The sequence below is a fragment of the Melitaea cinxia genome, chromosome 2 (genome assembly GCF_905220565.1).
Source record: "Melitaea cinxia chromosome 2, ilMelCinx1.1, whole genome shotgun sequence".
Taxonomy (NCBI): Eukaryota; Metazoa; Arthropoda; class Insecta; order Lepidoptera; family Nymphalidae; genus Melitaea; species Melitaea cinxia.
The window spans coordinates 14,796,543-14,818,554 of NC_059395.1; the positions used below are offsets into that span (position 1 = coordinate 14,796,543).

General features: G+C 33.6%; 2 protein-coding genes and 1 pseudogene across 2 annotated transcripts; 1 reads left to right on the forward strand and 2 right to left on the reverse strand.

Moving 5' to 3' along the window:
- Positions 1–1,454: 1,454 nt before the first annotated feature.
- Positions 1,455–3,761, reverse strand: LOC123660934 (dynein axonemal light chain 1-like). The gene is made up of 4 exons (XM_045595957.1): positions 3,607–3,761; positions 3,226–3,337; positions 2,826–2,972; positions 1,455–1,604 (listed from the first exon to the last, which is right to left on the reverse strand). Exons 1-4 carry the CDS (start codon positions 3,759–3,761, stop codon positions 1,455–1,457), a joined length of 564 nt encoding a protein of 187 aa, XP_045451913.1.
- A 2,567-nt stretch (positions 3,762–6,328) lies between these two features.
- On the reverse strand, positions 6,329–7,383 carry LOC123661951 (annotated as a pseudogene).
- A 1,498-nt stretch (positions 7,384–8,881) lies between these two features.
- LOC123661967 (DEAD-box ATP-dependent RNA helicase 17-like) lies at positions 8,882–20,957 on the forward strand. The gene is made up of 12 exons (XM_045596885.1): positions 8,882–8,920; positions 8,989–9,536; positions 9,609–9,777; positions 10,118–10,275; positions 13,378–13,660; positions 13,804–14,041; positions 14,487–15,166; positions 16,050–16,138; positions 16,751–16,852; positions 18,574–18,725; positions 19,701–19,920; positions 20,748–20,957. Exons 1-12 carry the CDS (start codon positions 8,882–8,884, stop codon positions 20,884–20,886), a joined length of 2,817 nt encoding a protein of 938 aa, XP_045452841.1. The 3' UTR covers positions 20,887–20,957.
- The last annotated feature ends 1,055 nt before the right edge of the window (positions 20,958–22,012 follow it).

Sequence of the window (22,012 nt, forward strand, 5' to 3'; positions counted from 1 at the left end):
GTATTGTTAATAATTAAATAATGAACAGCTAGACTTACGCTCTCCATGTATGGTGGGAAGGTGTGAGCTCTTTGTCATTAACAGAGTTAGTTCTGTTTGGATGGACAATTATCGCTCCATTACGGAAAGTACACAATATCTGATGTATCATTAATTATTGAAAGCTATTCAAATGTCACCATCGAACCAATATTTATTATTGGTTTCTGGACACGCGATACTTTTATTGTCACATTTAAAATCAATTATCAATTATTTTAAGTGAAAAAATAAGTCAAGCAATTTGATTAATCAATTATGTAAATAAAAAAGTGTGTGCTAGCTTAGACTACACGACTGAAATAAAAGTTTTTATCTTCACTAACTTATATCTCCCTCTCAACTTCCGTTCGCCTCGCCCAGTCACACTTTTCATAACGCTCTCGTCACGCGGTCACCAAGCTGCTCACTCCCCAAGTAAAGCGTGCGAAAAGAAGTTTTACTTAAAAAAAGTTTCCAATTTAATTTAAGAAGTAGATATAGGTATAAACAATGGGCATTCAATATAGTCTTTGAAAGTTCGTATTCAACAATATCTTGTTACAGCAATAATTCAATCTGCGACAGATATATTGTCGTTAATTGATTTCCCCTCAGCGCCTATCTCCCTGAACGATACTTACTTAGATAAATTCACGCTATCCGTTTACATCATTAAATTTTATTAGCAATACAATAACGGTGCCCTTGGCGACTACAGAGAGGGACTCTTCCGCTAACCCTCAACATTTCGTATTTCCTTTGGTTCGAATTAGGCAGGCTATTAAGCGGACTTTGAGACGTGTAACGAATTGTAAACTTGGACACACAATAGTTATCTCATGAAAATTCTGGACGATTAGAGATGGAAATTGTTTTTGTAACTTATAAACAATATTATTCAATTATTCATATATTATTTTATTACATCGTGTATGACGTACTTTTTGATCTAGTTTTAGTAGAAGTAATAGCTGCCTTATTAATTACAATAAAATTTATTTTCGATCATTATATAAAGAGCTGAATTTACTTCATAATCTATTAACCTCAGTTATTCGATTAATGGAATTCAATCTTAACCGTTACACGTAAATTGCGTCACTTAATAGACAGATTGCGTGTGCGATGATTATTACTGGATTTATAATCTGTCATAAATGTCAAGCTAAGGCGATGGTACTCGACTATTATTTCCGTTATTATTGTCATTTCAAATTCTATCCTAAACAAGTGGTCCTCTATCAGCGTTTGTTATAAAAGCGGTCACGCGATCACAACTATTCGAATAATAAAATCTACGAGACGGCAATATTTCAGTTACAATTGACTCTTAATTGAGGTATTACTGGAATTCTTGATGAATATAATATATAACGATAAAAATAAATTTAATTACTTCATTTTGGTCTTCATAAAGGTATTTGCAGTATTATCTACTCGGTATCTCTAACAATTGGGATGCCGTCCAGTTTCGTTATTTGCTGCAGTCGGTTAGACGCCTGCGTCCGCCATGTGTCCACGTCAGGCTGATTTTCACAAAGCGGATTTCCGATGAAAACCAGATCCCTTAGAGCTGAACATTCCTTTAAAATGCAATTTAATGTAGATGTTACAAAATGTCTTATACGAGCTACATTCGTGTAGATTTTAGGTCAGAATAATTTACAATTATCTATTTATTTCCACATGGACTGTTTACACAGTTACGCTTTATTCTCACAAAATGAAAAGTACAGAAAGCGCTTATTTTTAAACCTCTATATTTCTATAATAATGCATTAATATGCTATAAAATGCAAACTTTTATACAGAATACACATCAAACTATTAATTAAATATCATTTGCAGTTTTTTTTTAAATATTATTTTCATCATCATCATCATCATTTCAGCCTATCCCAGTTCACTGCTAGACATAGGCCTCCACAAGTTCACGCCAAAAGTGGCGTGAACTCATGTGTTTTGCCCAAGAAGCTTATATAAAACAATAAGCTTCTTAATTTTGCCCATAGTCGCCACGCTGGGCAAGCGGATTGGTGACTGCAGGCTGGCTTTGTCGCACCGAAGAAGTTGCTGCCCGTCTTCGGTATGTGTATTTCAAAGCCAGCAGTTGGAATCCCGCCATCGGTCGGCGTTTTAAGTTCCAAGCGGTGGTAGTGGAACTGTGTTATCCCTTAGTCGCCTCTTACGACACCCACGGGAAGAGGGGGGGGGGGCTATATTCTATAATGCCGTAACCATACAGCTTAATAAATATTATTAATATTATTTTATTTAATATTTATTAATATCTATTAGTTACGTGATATCAACTTTAAAATAATTATTTTAGTAACGTATGCGCACAATGATCTCGAATAATTACAAAATGTGATGCAATGGTCAGGCCCTTCCATTTGAATAAGTAGGTAAATAATTTGTTATAGAAGTATGTGTACAAAAGTAAAAGATGAAAATTAATAGAAACAATGAATAAAGTCATATAATAAATATTAATATATGAATTAATTAACAACGCGTTGATGCAGCGGTCACAAGCACTGACTGTTGCGATGGCGGTCGCGGGTTCGATCCCGGCTCACGACAGACATTTGTATTGGCCCAGTATATATAGTGTATCTCATGTGTGCATTTGTGTGCATGTCGGGTAGGTCTGAGAATCGGCCAAAATTTATTTTTCATACCTTTAAATTATAAAGGGGGGGGGGGATTAAAGGGGGCTTATAACGTATTAAACAACGTTTGCGGGGTCAGCTAGTATATACATATTATATACAGTTCATTTAGATAACTTTTAAGAATACCTGTAATCTGTTAAATTCCACCCACTCCTTGACCATATTGTTGGACATGTAGAGCACGCGTAGATTCTTCAGTAACCCTACACCTTTCAATTTATCGATGGGATTGTAACTGATCCATAGCTCTTCCAGTGTATCGGCGACTGTTTCCTTTGTAAATTCAAGAAAATTAATTTACAAAAGAGTGATGAGAAATAAAATCTATAAGAAAACTAGTAAATACAACAACATAAGGTGAAACAGGTTTGTCAAGAAAATTATTTTTAGCGAAACAAAATACTTAAGATTACGTATATGATAAAAAATCAAATAATACCTATGTCTATAATTCTTTGACTTATTTTAAAATAAATATTTTATATAAAACTTACTACCTAAGAAGAGTTGCATTTTGTTTACTTACAGTCCCAGCTAAACTTTTAATGTAGTTTCGACCTAGTGACAGAATTTTCAGGTTTCTCATTCCGGCGATACCAGCTATTTTGTCGATCATATTAGAAGATAGGCTTAGTTTCCTTGATTTAAAAATATTACTTTAATTATTATATAGAGTAAATATACTTATAAAATAAGAATTATTATCTAATGGATATATTGATTATTTATGTTTTCGAAATACTTTTTAGGCATAATAATTGAATTATAAATTAGAGAGCCAGTTGTTTGGTTTTAGGCACGTATATTGTGTACACGTGTTAAAATCTTTTGAGTACGATCACAAAATATAGCTATATACCTATATATGATATGTATTATAAGTAATTGTTATATAAATGTAACTCACTCGCAGTTAACGAGCGTGGATAGCGCACCATCCATTTTTTCAATCGGTGGCCACTGAAACTGAAGTTCAATTACCTTGGCTTCAGCTGCGCTTTCTCCTTTATTTTTCTCCCAACGCGCGATAGCTTCCTTACAAGTTGTCGGTTTTAAAGCCATAACTGACTATTAATCTAATTTATTTTTAAAAGTGCGCCTTCTTGTAATTTCGTTTATTTTTTTAAAGTGAGACTTACCGGAATTATTGATTACTTTATTTTTATTGATGTACCGAAATGTTTTCAAAATATATATTTTTTTTGTTTAAAAGAGTCTAAAAAATAAATAGAGGTTTTATATGCAAATATTGTTAATAAACGATTTATTTATGATTTAAAAAATTGTTTATATATTGCTATCGTAATACATAGAGACATAGAGTAAAGCTAATATTTGATCTGTTAGCGTCTCTTCAAAAAATCATGTCGCCCCTTTCTACCTCCCCGGGTCGGGTCGTCCCGGTTGGCCGGTTGTAATCACGCCGTGCCCTCACACCTCTTTCTCCCTTCGTCCAATGTTTGCACGCAGAATTTCAAGTGCAGGATTTTGCGGCTTCCGAAAATTCACAACTCGGAATTCTCTGTATTTGCGTAATGGCGAACGTTTCGTTGAATGGAATGAATGAATTACTGTTCCTTATTTTGTATGTTTTAGAAATTTAAATCAAATATTTTACAGTAATTAAAATATGTGTAAATGGTTCACGGTTGGAAAAATAACATTAGATTGGAAAAAAGAGGATTCGGAGCAAGAGGTCAACTGTGATCATATTAATCTCTCTAGATACAAGGTGTTACGATTACCGCAGTATATGAGACTACGATATATTAAAAAAAAATAATGGCTTTGAGTCAATCTATTTATGACATAACGTATCCAAAACTTACTTCATAAACTGAATGATTTTGACAGTATAATTTTCATGTTTTTAGACTGACAAACTTCTGCTCTGCCTTTCTATTTAATTTTTTATAAGTAAATACAGTTGATAGCAATTTAATCAGGTCCATTTGAACAAACTTGATCGATTGCTCAACACCTGCATTCATTAATTTTCGGTTTGCGAAAGCATGATCATATTTCCCATTACAGATCTCTTCTTAAATGGCTATCAATCCGTGAACGTAGGTACTTGAGAATTCTTTGCTTACCCTTCACTCTTTTATCCCATCCTACTATCCTTATCTTAAACGTAAGTTCACCTTCCTTCCCGAATCTCATGAAAGAACTCTCCGCTTTTCAAATAATTTATTTCTTTCTACTCCTATTCATCGATCTGGGTTTTTGTCTGATTCATTTGCTCTTTCTGCTGTTCATCTCTGGAACATGTTACCTGAGTCCATAAAGCTCCTTCACGTGACTCATTTAAGTTCTTCTTAGCCAAAATTTAACCTAAATTGGTGAACTCAATAAGCACCGTGTAATTGTGTTTTGATTATTGTGGTCGGCTTATTAAAGTATTTTGTATGTATGTATGTATGTTTGTATCTGTTTATGTATTTTTGTATGTATGTATGGTTATATCTGTTTATGTATGTATTTGTGTAGTATATATATATATTAACATAACGATAATCACTAACGTTACCTTATTTTTCCTCCCTTTTTTCTCTTAATGTGAATTTTACTACTACTCAATTTTGCACACCTACAAACGTCCGCTCAAGTACGTCCTGAGGTTAGCTGCTAGATAATGCTCTTAGCATTAAGCCCGCCTTCTATACAATTCTTTAAGGTATTGTGCAATAAATTAATCGAGAGTCAATTAAAAAAAATAGTAAGAATTAGTTTAAATTGATAATTTATGATATAATATTTATAATTTGTAAGTATTCTTATAAATTTCAATAGAAAAGCAACGTTATTAAAAGTGATAACACATCATTTAAAGAAAAATTGAGGAAAACATGTCGTTTGCTTGAATTACAAAATGTATAATTTTTAATCTACGCCTTATGAACATGCCTGTTATCCATCTCAAAGAGTTCTTTTTAATATGTACTCGATTATACAGAAGTATGTACTAAGCGAGTGCATCGGATCACGTGCCGGCGCGTGTCCGTAAAACATGGCTTTATGTCGCCTATGGGGTGGAATAAATATTTGTAATTTAAAAAGCCATGTTTATCCTATAAAAGCCCCTCATAAGTTATGAATAGGATCATTTACGAACTAAAGCATAAATTGATCAAAGTTATAGAGCCGGAAAATGATCTTCTTGGTATTTTTGTATCTGTATTCTGAAAAGTTATTTAAATGTTTACTGGGATAAATTTTAAAACAAACTAATTAAATATTTACTTGTAAGTACAATTTCCGTACCCTTAATGTTTAGGTCTATGGCGTTTTATGTTTACATGATACAAACTGTTGCTCACGACTTCGATTGTATTGAAATTTTCATATTACCTCATATGTTCTGCTATCAAAAGGAATACAGTAACATATAAACATAACAGTAAAATATAATATAATAAAAAATTCCCCGTTCTTCTAACATATTTTATTAATACTCCTTGCCTTTATTGATAGTAACGTGATATTTACGGCCTATCGCCTTCCTCAATAAGTAGGCTATTTAATGCTGAAAGATATTTTCAAACCAAACCAATAGATTCTGATATCAGCGCTATCAACCAAACAAATGCTTCAGCTCTGCAATCTTCTTCTTCTTCTACTTGGCATTATTAATCCCAGCTTTTATTGCCAGGGTCTGCCTTTCAACTAACGTTTCTCCACTTGGCGCGGTCTTTTGCATCGTTCTCGGTTAGACCATTGACTCTTAGGTCCTGCTTCACGACATCTAGCCATCGCTTTTTTGGACGTCCAGGAGGTCTAGTTCCAGGGACAGACAATATGTTAAGTGAACTTCTTCCTGCGTAATTTTCAGATTGACTTTCCACATGTCCATACCACCCCAGGCGCCGCTCTTGGAGCTTATTAGCTATATCACAGACCCCTAGACTGCCTCGGATAAAGGAGTTGCGTATGCGATCGTCTCACATTACACCACACATCATTCGCAGCATTTTCATTTCCATGACATGAAGCTTTTGAGTGTGCCCAGATAGTGCTGACTAGCACTAGCTCGACGATTTACCTTTCGATTTAGACAGGTAATGACCGGTCATGGTTATTTTGGCGAATACCTGTGTGAGATCAGACGTGAATGCGCGATGGCAGTTTGCCACCACTGTGGCGCGGATCAAGATACTACGCAGCAAACGCTAGACTCGTGCCCAGCTTGGTACTCTGAGCGTCAGATCCTGGTCCGAGAGATGCTCCTCAAGAAATCAGTGTGGAAAAGCATGATCTCCTTCTGTGAAACTATCGTGTCTCAGAAGGAGACATCTGTCAAAGGCAAAGCAAAGCTCTCCTTTTGTCCCTGTATGCCTCCATCAAAGTTCCGAGGGAAAAAATGGCATCTATATTGCCCGAACTTGGTTGGAACCCATATGTCAGAGACAGCACATTCCTGACGAAGCCTGAAGTTGATAGCACGTTTGAAGAGCTTCATAGTGTGATACATGATCTTGATTCCTCTATAACTACCACAATTTTGGACACTGTCCCTGCCTTAGTAAATGGGAAAGGTGATGCTAAGGCGTCACTGGCTAAGCATCGTTCCAGTGTTCAAGATACTGTTGAAGAGATCTGTGAGTATCCGTACCTCAAGAGAGTACAACGACTTCCATGCCTCGATTGGTATGTCATCAGATCCTACCGCTTTCCGATTCTTCATACAGTGAAGACAATCTCGTATTTCGTCATGTATTATAAGGGCAATAAGTTTGAGGCTAGTTGGTGATTCATGCGGAAGACTGTATAGGTGGTGCTCTTTCACAGAGATGTGGTTATGAAATGTGCCCTGAGAGTCCCTTACGCAAAGACACTTTGTGATGTCTTGCTGCGGTTTGTCCCGCGCACGTGCCAGATTGTAAATAAGCTCTTGCCCCTCTGCAGTTTCAAGCTTACTAATAGAGGCGACAGACTTTTGCTGTGGGCTACGACTACCGTTTTCTTGCTGGCACGTTTGGCAGCTTTGTACTCTCAGCTCTACAGTGTTAGTATAATTTTCATATTGTTCTATTTTTACAACATAGTTATTAATAAACTCAATAATAGGTAAAAGTCTATAGTAGAAAATATAAACCACATTCCTGATAGAACTTTTTTTATTAATAAAAATAACTGAGAAACAAAAATATAGACTTCAATTGTTCGCAATATTTCGCTGGCCATGAGTAAGGTAATAGTAGTAAGCTGTGTGGCTATGGCAGTAAAGAATATAGCCACCCCCTCTCTTCCCGTATTTGTCGTAAGAGGCGAGTAAGGGATAACACAGCTCCACTACCACCTTAGAACTTGAAAAGTCGACCGATAGCGGGATAACCGTCCAACTGCTGGCTTTGAAATACACAGGCCGAAAACGGGCAGCAGCGTCATCGGTGCGACAAAGCCAGCCCTGCGGTCACCAATCCGCCTGCTGGATAGCATAGTGACTATGGGCAACACACATGAATTCTCACCATTTTTATGCAAATTTTTGGATGTCTATGTCCAGCAGTGGACTGCGATAGGTTAAAGTGATGAGTAAGGTAATCAGATCTCTTAGAGAAGGTTGGACCGGTAATACACTGACGAAGCTTCTGCTGTTGCAGGCTATACGCTTGGTTGCTATTCTGGTGGTATTGAAAACAAAATTGCAAAAATTAGTTTCTAAACGAAAAAAAAAAAAAATCGTTCATAAAGCAATGTGCAAAATAATAATTCAAAAATTTTCAAATTCCAATTTTTCAAAAATTATTAATAATAAGTACATACTTTTAAATCTATTTAGCTTATTTAGCACAATTATATTACATTTTAATTAACTTTTTGCTTTTTCCTTAAATATATAGTTAAATATTTGACATGAAATTCAATGAAACATTTTATGAACTTTAAATATTAATTTTATTAAAAACCATAAGTCTATTATATTTTCGGAATTACTTAAGTAAAATAAGCAAAACTATAATTCGATAACGAAGAAATAAATTTTTGAACGAAAATTTTAAATATCAAAACATGTCAATATTGTCAACAAACATAACACAAATGTCACAACGTGCACATATAACCTCAAACCTGAAATTGTATGTGTTCCTCAAGAAACTTATACAAAACGTGTTCCTCAATCGCTTAAATTATTTTATGTTCGAAGCTATTCAAGCGAATAATAAGTGAGTTTTATTAAAATGGATGATTTACAATTAAATATTACGGCCACGAGTAAGGTAAGTGACCTATTGTGTTTTTTTAATATAAACAATTGTATGATTTTAAAGTAGTGGTTATTTTATAGAAACATAATAAACCAAACAGAAAACCACCTTTTGAAAAGAACACAAATGAATACAAATTCAAGCCAAAACCAGATTTTAGTGGTAAAATTATTGCAAGAAAGAGGCCTCAAAATGTCAACCAAAAGAATTTTCCACAAAAGAATTCAGAACATTCTGAACCACGAAATAAAGTGCCTAAATTATCCAATGGTATTCCTACCAGACAAGAAGATTTACAAGCAAGATTGCGAGATTTGAGCGAAAATAAAGGCAAATTCCATGGTAAAAACTACCAAGATGTCATTGACGATCTTCAGGTAAAACAGAAGCCAAGAAATGGACCGTGGATATCATCCTTATTTAAAAATAACCCCGAAGTCCCAAAAATAGGACAAAAGGCTGTTAAACCTCTTTTTGAAAAAGTTTTTGCAGGCAGGACTTTTGCCGATTTAAATATACATCCACACAGTGTAGCAAATTTAAAACAAAATCTGAATTTAAGTGAAATGATGACCGTACAACAAAAGTCAATACCAATAATACTTGAAGGTCGAGATGTTTTGATCAGGTTTGTTAAACTTATAAATTATATTACTTAATTTTATTTATAAGTTATTTAATCACAATTTCATTTTATAAGGTCCCAGACTGGTTCAGGGAAAACTTTAGCGTATGCGCTACCAATTATAGAAGGATTACAAGCAATAAGACCAAAAATTAATCGGAATGATGGTCTAAAAGTTATTGTTGTAGTTCCCACCCGGGAGTTAGCTGTGCAAACATATGAGCTATTTGTAAAACTCACCAAGGTAAGATTTTTAATGTCATAGATTATTCTAGCCCTTTTTATTCTTTTTATTTATTTATTATTTATTATATTTAAATATTTTTGTATGTATTCTTTTACCCACAAAGTCTTAAATATTTGAAATAAGATTTAAACTTAGCTTGTATTTTTTTGGCATTCAAATCTTGATTGGCTTAATTTAACTAATAATATTTGTTTAATGTATGATTTGTTAAAAGTAGTAATATTGGTTTCAAAATTGCTATATCTTGAATAAATGCATAAAATAAATTATGACTGATAATTTTTATATTTTATTTTGGGAAAACAACAATTATTACAATATTTTTAATGTCCTTTAGCCATTTATTTGGATTGTGCCTGGATTGCTTAGTGGGGGACAGAAGCGTAAAGCTGAGAAAGCAAGATTGAGAAAAGGTTTGAGTATATTAGTGGGAACTCCGGGTAGAATAAATGACCACTTGAGGCATACGCACTCTTTGAATTTTGCTAAAACTGGGTAAGTTAAGTTGCAAAATGTATAATAAGTTGTGTTTTGTTTATATTATGAAACATTTCAATATGTCAAAATATTTCGTATTCATAAACAACAAGGGTAGATCGGAAAGTTCAATGGCCTCAACAAGAAAAACAAAATAAATTACATAAAAAAATATTTTTATTTCTCAGCATAATCTCTACCTAACTCAATGCAAGAAACCATCTGTTTTGCAAAGCTTCTATACTGGTTTTAGAAAATGATTCTTGAAGGTCTGCAAAATACTGGTTCACTGTGGCTTCAACCTCTTTATTTGATGAAAGTTCCTGGCCATCAAGGTGTTTTTTTTTTAAAGTTAGGAAACAGATGAAACTTGGAAGGTGCCAAATCAGGCAAATAAGCCGGGTGAGGCAACAGTTCAAAACCACAATCACGAATTTGAGCCACTCTTTCGAAAGGTGTGTGAACGCGTGCATTATCCTGGTGAAACGACACTTTCTTTCTTAGTAATCCTGGTGTTTTTTTTTCGTTTCTTCACGTAAACGACGCAGTAGAGTAGTAGAGGACGCCAGCGAGGGACAGCAACAGCTGATCTCTAAAGTTTTATATTGGATTACTTTTAACAAAGCTGCAAATAGTTTACAAAAAAGTATATTTGAAAGTGAGATTTAATAGTAATTAAGTACTAGAAGTGATATCAAAACCTAATAATAAGTTATATAGTGGAACATTCTAATAAAACATTGATTAGTGCTAGTGTACAATACAATTAGCTGATCAAAACCCACATAAATAAATAGTGAGTGTAGAACATAACTTACTTCTTGTTACATATATATTAGTATATTTATACTTTACACATTAAAGCTTTACGGGACATTGTGAACTGGTTAGAACTGCTGTTGAGGGCAAAAAAAAGTTCGACAATTTAATTAACTATGATGAATAAGTGTCACTAATGTGGTAAGTTCATAGCTACAACAGATGGTGCACTGTATTAAGTGTGCATGCCAATTTAATCGATAATGTGCCAACTTAATCCCTGAGCATATAATTCCCCTCAAAAATATTGTTATTTAAGGGAAATGTCAGGGTCGTAAACCAGATCAAACCATGGAAAACGTGATTCTCAATAACGTCATTTCATTCACACATTCAATCGACACTGACATATATTTGGAAACAGTTAATAACTGGTAGACATAGCAAAAAATTTCCTACTCAAAGTATGGAGCAGTGCGGTATCACTTATAGAAGAAGTGGTAGTAACTTACAGAAGAAGTGGTAGTAACTTACAGAAGAAGTGGTAGTAACTTACAGAAGTTAATACTGCGACCACAGCTAAATAATACTGCTTTCAAGCAGTGTTGTGTTTCTGTTGGTGAGTAAGGTGACCAGAGTTCCTGGGGAATTGGGGTTAGAGCCGACAACGATGGAATATTTCTGGTGTTGCAAATGTAAATAAGCTACGGTAACCCTTACCATCTGATGAACCATACGCTTGTTTGCAGATTTGGTTATAAGAAAATAAAAATAAAAAATCACTACGCTAGCTTGTCCTAGGGATGTGGCTCCTAAGAGTTGAACTTGATTCTGGCCAAAACAATCTTGTCTGCTTTTAAGAAAGAGATTGCACGGTTAAACACGGTTGTAGGTAGTTAACGAAGAAATTTTGAAATATCGAGGAGTGTCTTAACGTCTTGGGCATCAAACGGAAATCATTACACAGTACCCGATGACCAACAAATGTTTGATCTCGTGACACAATTGTGATCAGAACTAATCAACCGTGAACAAGAAGGGCTCCAGAACGACGTCGAGATAGCAGAGATAGATGAGAAGAATGGGAATGAGAGATGAGAGAACTTGACCCACGTTGTGATATCTCTGGCCATAAAGCTCGGCTATGAATTGGAGGAATAGCACGTTGTAAATGCAGAACAGGTTGGATTGCGACGTGTCAACGCTGCCAGTGGTAAGCACCCGCGCTATTTAGTGGTGCTGTTGGCGCGGCGTACCGTCCGGGATGCGATGGTTCGAGTCCGCTGGCATCACGGAATGCATAATGAATGTGAACCCAGGCGTGTATACGTCAACGAGCGACTAACACCTTCAAACCGAAATCAGTTATTCAAGGCAAGGAAAGAATGCCGACAAGCGGGCTGGAGATATATGTGGCCGAGTTACGGACGTATTTTTACATGATAAAGCTATGTAACTGAAATATGGACTGTAAGCATTAAGTGACCTCAATAAATTATTAGGGACATAAAATATTTGATTCTATTTAGGTAAAAAAAAAAATGTACTTCTAAACAAAATTAATATCTACGTTAATTTTCTTATTTATAAAAATATTTGGTATGATTTCTGTCATACAATGAATATAAAGATTAGGAAGGAGAAGGTTATGTGGAAAACGTGTAAATACAAAAGTTGTAAATCTTTTTACTACCTACTACTTTGCCATTGAGCTTTTTTCCATAGGACTTGTAGTTCAGCCGGAAATCGAGATAAACCGTTTTTTACCCTTAAACTTCTCGGGCTCAGATCGCCAGTAATTTATTTTTCCTTTCATTTTCATTGTATTCTCTTTCTTTTACAATGGGTTTCATCGTACTAAAAATCTAATCATCGGTCTAAGAATTTTATACTTTTTTTTAATACTGTGACAGCCTTAGAGTATACATTACAACTGTAATGTATACTCTAAGGTGACAGCCATAGAATGTAAAAATAAAATATACGTTTGTATAACAGGTCGCGAAGTTTTCGATCCGCCCTCTTATGTTAGGTATTTTAATGATTAACTTTTAATTAAAATTGATCTTGTTCTTAAGTTTTTTAAGTTTATTTTTTCCTAGAAGGTTATGGTAAATTAATTAAATAATATAATTGTAACATTAATGTTTTTTCTTAAGAACCTATTTTTTCGCGCCTCCCATTCACTGTTTTTTTTTTTATATAAATGTTTTATTTGGTATTTTAGGGACTTACCGTAAATGTGATTTTAAATCTACCGATATTTCGACAACGTTGCAGATGTTACAAATTTGATTACCTCAATTATTTTTCAGTAATTGAAATATTTAGTATTTCCTAAATTAATATTTCACTCTATAGGTGCCTTGTATTAGACGAAGCTGATAGATTACTAGATATGGGTTATGAAAAGGATGTAGCTGCAATTGTCAAAGCTATTGAAGACCACAAAAAAGCTGCAACTTATGATCCAATTGCTCTTGTAAAACAAACAATTACGAAAAAGCCAGTCGACAATGATGATCAGCCAAATGTACAAAATGAGGAACAAAAACCAGTAGAGCATAATATTGAACATCCATTAACAAAAATATTTTTATCTAAAGGAAGGCAGACTATTCTCTTGTCTGCTACTCTTACTAAGGTATTGGCATTACAATGTTTCTTAGCTAAGTAGTAAATTTTAGAACTAACTTTATTATTTTAAGGGAATAATTTAATTGCATTAATTGAATTGACATAAATATAGATTAAACATTAATTACATAAAATATTTTCGTTATCTAGGCGGTTGAAAATTTAGCAGGAATAACTATGCAGGATCCTGTATTTATAGATACTGCTGATGGCAAAGCACTTATCGCAGATTCTATAAAAGAAAATAATAAAAATATAGATGTGAAAACGAATGAAGTAAAATCTGAAGCTATAAAACATAATAATACAAGCGAAACTTTAAAGGAAAAAACGAAAAATTCAAATGTACTGTCTGTAAACATTGATAATATACAAGAAAGTCGAGGAGGTATGTATTGTAAAGTTTATAAAGTGGAACATGTTAAAACTTTAGTACTCTCAATAAGTTCTTTCATAAACATGGGTGGAATTAATCATATTAAAAAAATGTCATGTAATCACCCTTTAATAATATTTTATTTATAATATATTTGTTTTTTATAAATAAATAAATATCGTATAGCATATACATACGGTCGTCTGTTCCTATGGTAAGAAACTTAATGCTTGTGTTATAGGTAACAGCGGACTGTTATAGCTATTTTTTTTAAATATACATAGAAATAATACATATATAATTATCTAAATACCAATATTACACCCAGACTCAAGCAGGAATCGAACCCCCAACCCGCGGAGCAGGAAGCAGGGCTACTACAAACTGCGCCAACGCAAGTTTATTATTTGGAAAAAACGATATTTTTTGTTTAATCATGAGATTGTTTGTTCTTTAGGTCTTAAAGCATTCAATGGTGCTAAACATCCTGAATTATTTGGAGATAGCCAAAGTAAAGTAGAAATGAATAATACTAAAGTTGCACCAATGAACGACGAAAGTGACAGTGATTCGGATTACGAATATTTTAAAGTCCAAAAAGAATTAGAAGCCAAAGAGCCAAAAGTTGAAAAAGTTGAAGAGGAACAAAACGAAAATGAAGAATCTATGCCAGCAAATACTTTTGTAGAAGCGCTTAAAACAGCTATCGTTGAAGATGAACTAATTTTACCAGCAACAGTTAATCAGACATTCTTAGTAGTGCCAATGAAACTACGACTTGTAACATTATGCTCTCTCATTGTCGAACATTGTATTTTAAATAAAAAGGGCGGTAAAATGATTGTTTTTATGGCAACTTTAGAAATGGTAGACTACCTCTCCATTTTAATAGAGACTGTTTTGACTGGTAAAGAAGAGAAAAGTGAGGCTGAGAAGAATAATTCTAAGGGTAAAAGAAAAGATGATGGTGATGACTCGGATTCGGAATTTGAAATGGATTATGAAGCACCAGCGGAAGGTGGGATTGTACCTCACGATTTAGATGTATTCAGCTTACACGGTTCTATGCCGCACGAGCATCGTATCGAAGTGTTTAAGCAATTTCGTACTGCGAAGAGAGGACTGCTCATCTGTACGGTATGTATATGTATGCTTGTATTAACGTTGTGTTTATGTGGGTGTTAATTATTTGTTTTATTTTCTTACGTGTAAGTTTAAATTAGTATATATATCTAATATGTAAAAATCTCTTGTCATTATGTCATCATCGCATCTTCTTCTTAACGGATTTTTTTAAATTTTTTGTGTATGATAATAAGTCGTAAAGTATATTTCGTACAGCTAGCTAAGTAGGTTTCCAGTTTCTGAGTAGATTCCCAATTCCGATTTTTTTTTTCTATTTAAATTTCACGTTTTTGATAGTCGCAATACAGGATAACAACGTCTGTCAGTTCAGCTAGTATTTTTTAAATTATATTTTCTTTATTTAGATTTCGTTTTGAGCCAATATCTTACAGTCTAATAATAAAATAATATACAAATAATTCCTTAACTCATAATCGCGTGTAATAAATCGCATTTATTGATAACACTGCCGTTGCATATTTGATATAAATCTTGTAAAACTTTGTTAAAAACTATTAATTAAATAAATAATTTTATTTAATTAAATTCAATGGAAGCGTCTGATAAAATAATTAATTTTTTTGAGGAAATTATATTTATTTATTTTTTTATTTACATAAATTAAGACTGCATTGTCTTCAAAAAGTTTAAAATATTGTAGAATTTTGATATTTCGCATAATATATTATTTAGATAAGAAAAAATATTTCAAGAAAAATATGACAAACACTTTAATTTAAATTTCATTATTTTTATCTTTTACATAAGTACATTTAAATTTATTTTTAGATTTTATGTTGTTGCGTTTTTTTTTTTGTTTTAATTTTAGTCTTTTTATTTCAATTAAAATATTTCTTGGAATATTTCTTATATTTTTATATATTTTTGTGTCAAGGATGTGGCTGCAAGAGGTATTGATATACCACGCGTTGATCTTGTACTACAGTTTTGTGCTCCGGCATCAGCAACAGATTACGTTCACAGGTAAGGATTTGATCAATTATTTTTTATTTTTTTAGTTATTTGTATTTTCGCTAAAAATTTCAGCTCTTCCAGATTCTTAGTCTAAACCTTTCACGAAAGTTGACTATGTACTTGACTTCGGCTACCTATATGATTTTTGTAATAAAATTGTTACTGCAGCAACATAATCTAAGATTTAATGATGAAGCTTAATGGCGATTACCCTACGTAATGATAAACTGCAGGGGTTGCGAGTAAACTTAATAGAAATGTCCCATTGCTACTCACGTGAATCTAAACCAGACAATCGTAGGGCCCAAAAAAAAATTGAATTACTTTAAGTTTTCAAAAAATTCAGCAACTCATATATATATATATATGAGTTGCTGAATATATATATATATATATATATATATATATATATATGTGTGTGTATTTGCCAAACTTACAACCAATTGTACTACACTAGAACGTTAAGACTTAGAGGCTCTAACAGTGTAATACAATAAAAAATTATTCGATTGAATTATTGAAATAGATTGCTAAATATTTTTCGGTGCCTTAATATAAAATATGTTGTAAATTATTTTACATTTCTACAGAGATATAAACACATATATGTTTATCGTATAGGGTCGGAAGAACAGGTCGAGCGGCGCAAGTCGGCGCTGCCGTGTTATTCCTTCTGCCAAGCGAAGCTGAATTTGTGAGGCATCTAGAACAAAAGCGGATAAGGTAAGATAACCAAATAATGTTATTTAGTTCAGCTTTTTTGTTTTAAATATTGTATTTCTATAAAATCGTAAGGCCCAATTTAGGTTTAGGTACCTACTTATGAGTTACTGCCTTGCGGTCACCAACCTGCTTGCCGAACGTGGTGAGTATGGGCACACACATGAGTTCACGCCATTTTTGCGCGAACTTGTGGAGGCCTATGTCCAGTAGTGGACGTCAATAGGCTGAAGTGATGATGATGAGTGATTATGAGTTACGCCACAAATTAACGAAGGTCCAAATTTTGTAAAATTAGTTAATATTGACATTGTTAAAATTATAGATGACTTCAACGTTGACAATATTTTGATAGAAAGTATAAATTGATAAATTGCTGAATTTCCTTAAATTTTTTTAAAAAAAAGTTTCCATCTTGTGTATTATGACACCGGTATTTCGGTCACCGGGCCGTCAGTTAATGATTTTGGGAACTGTATTTGGGCTGCAACTTCTTTATGTTTTGTCCTTAACATAGATCTTATAACATTACGAGGATAATGTGCTCAATATAAATATAATAGTCAAATAAAATAAAATAGCTTTTTTACTGCTTCTTTCCTTAACATTAATACATAATAATATATGCCTACTTTCTAAAAAACAAAATGACTTAATTAAATTTAACTTGTATTTGAATGATCGGCAACTGGGTGTTTGTGTGGAATAGCTTGTCTGTCGACAAAGGCCTCCTCTAAAGATGTAACGTATTCCTACCTTTTGCTAAGCGAGTCCATAGCAGACCAGCTACATATTTTCTTGAAGTCATCTTCCCATCTTTTCGTTTGTTTTCCTCTATTTCTTTTACTGTCTCTTGGATACCATTCTGTTACTAACTTAGTTCATTTCTCTTTATTTTCTCTTAACACATGTCCCGTCTAACGCCATTTAAGCTGTCTGTAGACTGCGTTTGTAGTTTTAAATTTTGTTTTCTTTTTTATTTCTTGCAATTTCACTTTATCTCACCTTTTTATGCCTAAAATATTTCTTTCTATTGAATTTTGGCAAACTTTTAATTTACTTTCTTGTAGTTCTGTTAGCGCCCATGTCTGGTACCCATATAGTAAGCATGGCATAATGCATATTTCATATACTTTCTTTTTTCCTTTCATTGGCATATCTTTATCCTTCATTATTTCTCTAAGGGACCAAAACCGTTTCCAAGCATTGATTATTCTTCATTCTATTTCTCTCTCTGATATGATGATTTCTGCTCAATATAGTATGAAATAAATAAGGAGCGGCCGAATTTCGATTTTAGTTTCGGCTTCGGCACAAGACCTGTTTCGGTCGGACTGTAGAAATAATTAAATGTGTGTGTTTGTTTTGTGTGCAGTCCTTGTGGGTCTCCCCACCGTGCCTCGGAGAGCACGTTAAGCCGTCGGTCCCGATTGTTATCATGTACACCTGATAGCGATCGTTACTCATAGTAGGGAATATATCCGCCAACCCGCTTTGGAGCAGTGTGGTGGATTAAGCTCTGATCCTTCTCCTACATGGGGAAAGAGGCCAATGCCCAATAGTGGGATATTACAGGCTGAAGCGTGTGTTGTTTATTTTCATTTCATGTTTTTTTATTTTCATTTTGCGAAGATCGACATTTCGACATAATCTACGAATACAAACAAACAAACAATTTTAGAAATAAAAATAACCGTGTTAATTTAATAACGACACGTGTCCAGGTTGCGCCAGTCGGACGAGATGAAGGCGTTGAGCTCGCTGCAGAGCGTCGTGCCCGCGGCGCCGAGCCCGCAGCGCGCCGCCGTGGCGCTGCAGGCGCGCCTCGAGCGCACCGCGCACAGCTCGCGCGCCTGGCTCGCGCGCGCCAGCAGAGGTGCCCACGAGCTTTATCATTTCACTAATTGTACTAACAGGCCATCCTTTAATTACGTCAGATGAATTTCATGATTTTTTGACACATCCCCCGTCCTTATCACGGATATTCACATTTATAACCCCCCCCCACCTAGTGTGACGTCATATATTTTGCAATTTTACACCTATAAGTTCTTATTATTTATGTTATTCTACTTCCGTTGTTCCTTAAAATTTAAGCACTCATTGGTCTAAAATATCTCTATCCATAATATTACGAATATTATATAGTGTTGTTACTAAACATTATGTAATTTTAATCAATGGTTAATGAGTCAATAACAAAATTATTTTTTACAAATCTCATGATATTTTCCATCATTATTTGAAGTTTTAAATTAATCTATATAAATTCACGACTTTCACTTTAATAATAGGACTATATTTACCTAGATGACTTAAATTGTTACTAAACAGATCCAAAGTTTTGTGTCATAGAATAGCACGCACGCACTATAATTGTTGTTGCTTGTTATAATTTGTATTATTATACGATTTCATTAAGCATCGCTGTCTGTGAACTTTTCTTAATTACAGTTACAATCCAATTTTGTCTAATAATAAATTTGATAGTAATATATGTACAGTTGCGCAAGGAATATAAATACTAATTTTAAGAATTAGGTACATGACAGTGATATTTTATAAATATTGTAAAAAATGATATTTTCTAAAATCATAAGATTTATAAAATCTCGGTCTTGGCGTATCTTTCTAGCTTAAAATACCTATAGACACTTATACCCGTATTAGTGTGTACAAGTGGCTAAAAGTCAAGAGGTAATAAAAGTTAAAGTGGATCTCTATACCTATATCTGTTTAATTTGTAATCATCGGCGCTCTTGGCTCGATTTTAAAAATTATTTTCCTGTTTTTAGTTGTAAAAAAAATTAGTCAATTGATTTTTTTTAATGAATGTAATTGTTGCTCGTAGCGTATACATCGTGGGTGCGTTTCTACTCGGGCTACCCTCGCGACGTCCGCATGTGGCTGGACGCGCGGCAGCTGCATCTTGGACACGCGGCTAAAGCCTTCGCCCTCAGGGAGACACCGGCAGCCCTAGCGAGGCGAGCCAAGGCCGACCCTGGAGCACGGAAGGACAAGCCTAGCAACCGCTTGACAGTGCAAAATGAGGAGGAGAAGAAGCGACCTGGGTGAGTGGTGTTAAAACTTTTAGAAAAATCGATTTTCTACTCTGCCCCCGTTTTTCAAATCACGACCTTTTCGATTTTTTTTTTAAATATTTAATATTGATGTTAAGGTTTCAATTCATTGTATCAAAAATTACGCCAATCGTTTATATATTAAATATTAAATCGTTTTCCATTTAGAAATATATTTTTTCTTCATTGCTTTTTACGTCTGCAAAATCATCTTCATCTATATACTCGTATCATGAATACATTAGTTAGATCGAAGAGATGTGTTCTTGCTTAAAAGTTCTAATTTCAGAAATGATAACCCAATTTAAACGTTACATAATAACGTCCAAGGAAAATGTCAAAAGCTATGAAATATATTTTTTACTGATCGATTTCTAACATATCTTGACGAAATTGATTCAATGTAGCGCTGGTAGGTCACCGTAATTAATTTCATTGAACGTTATTATTTATTTAAATCTATCCTGGTTTTATTTAGATAGCTCTTCATTATTGTTTTAAAATGTCATATATACTATAGTTTCTATACTCTCATATGCTTTAAGTTAGTTTAAGTTCAGTAGCTGTCTCTTTGCAATTTATTACGAAAAACTTACGTAGAGTATAGGATCAATGAACAAGTCTTGTAAAAATGTGTCATGACACACATTGATCATATTTCGGTAAACTTTTTTCACGTCTATTAAGACTAGATTTTAGAATTCAAATGCGCTATTTTTATAGACACTTTGTTATTTTACCGGAATCATAGTTAGTTTTATTTCATATAAGTGTATTCATTAAATATATATAATTGAAGATTGTGTATTTTGTTACAGTTTCCCGAAAATGAAAGTTGGCATGTTCGGCAATAGATCAGTAGTGAACAAACAAAGTTCCATGCACACCGCCAGTGAGTTTGACAGCGGTCTGCCACCAGTCGACACATATATGCATAAAAAGAAAAAGATCAAATAACGTTTCGTTTACTTTCATGTAATAAAACTACAATTAATTGTAAATAAAGTTTATTTTACATAAATCAAAAATTCTTTTATTTTAATAATATAATTAAAAAAAAAAAAAAACTATAATATTTCCTTAACCGCAATATAAATTATGTACTTACCTAAAAATATAAACGCATTGTAAGAAGCGATAAATAAAAGATGGACCTTGTCCAAAAATTCTAACTGAGAGCCGACTTGAGATTAATGCGAGGGCAGGCGATGGCTACCGTTTTCATTTCTGACTCAGAAGTGACTCGAATGAAAAATGATTTTAAACCATTACCGTGCCTCGTCTGGCCTTTTGATATTTAAATTTTTTTCAAGCGGCCATCATTACGACGGAATGATTTGCGAATTTTGCCCCAGCTCGCGGTTTTTGTTAGTCTCAAATACTTTTTTGTCGCCCTCATTTACGATGTTTTTACTGCTCCATAATGAAAAATTAAAAGAGTATTGTTGAGCGCTTTCATGCTGTAATCTACGGTCTTTTCAAGGTTGAAGTTTTCTCTTCGGGGACAATATTAAAATGACTTCATATTGACGAAGATAAATTAATAAAATAAACATTATTATTTTTAATGTCTTTATTTAAATGGCATCAATTACTTATTTGTACTGTACCTACAACAACAGCTGCCAGTGATAAGTTGAATTACGCAAGAACAAACTTATATTGTTATTTAAAATAGATAAAAATAGAGTTATTTACTTAGGAAACGATAGTCAAAAAGTAGTGGTACATTTATATAATCTGCCATTTGTTATCTGCGCCTGTATAGTTGTGTTGTGTAGCTTCGCGCATCATTAAACGGCACATTTGCATGTTAGCCGGCGCCAAAGCTCGTGAAAAGGCCTTTTCATTAGCATCAGCTCTACTGAAAAATTGTTCTGGCAGATACCGCTTATGTAAAACGAGGCCTATTTTATCTGATTTAAATTATTCCAGTGTATGAAAAAATCCATTAGTCATGAGCAACTTGCCAATTTTTATCACATTAAATACAATGTCTATTTAATTTAAGACTAATGTAAATAACTAAATGTACGTTAATATTAGTAGGGTAATTATGTATTGTATAAAGCTGGGCTTATAT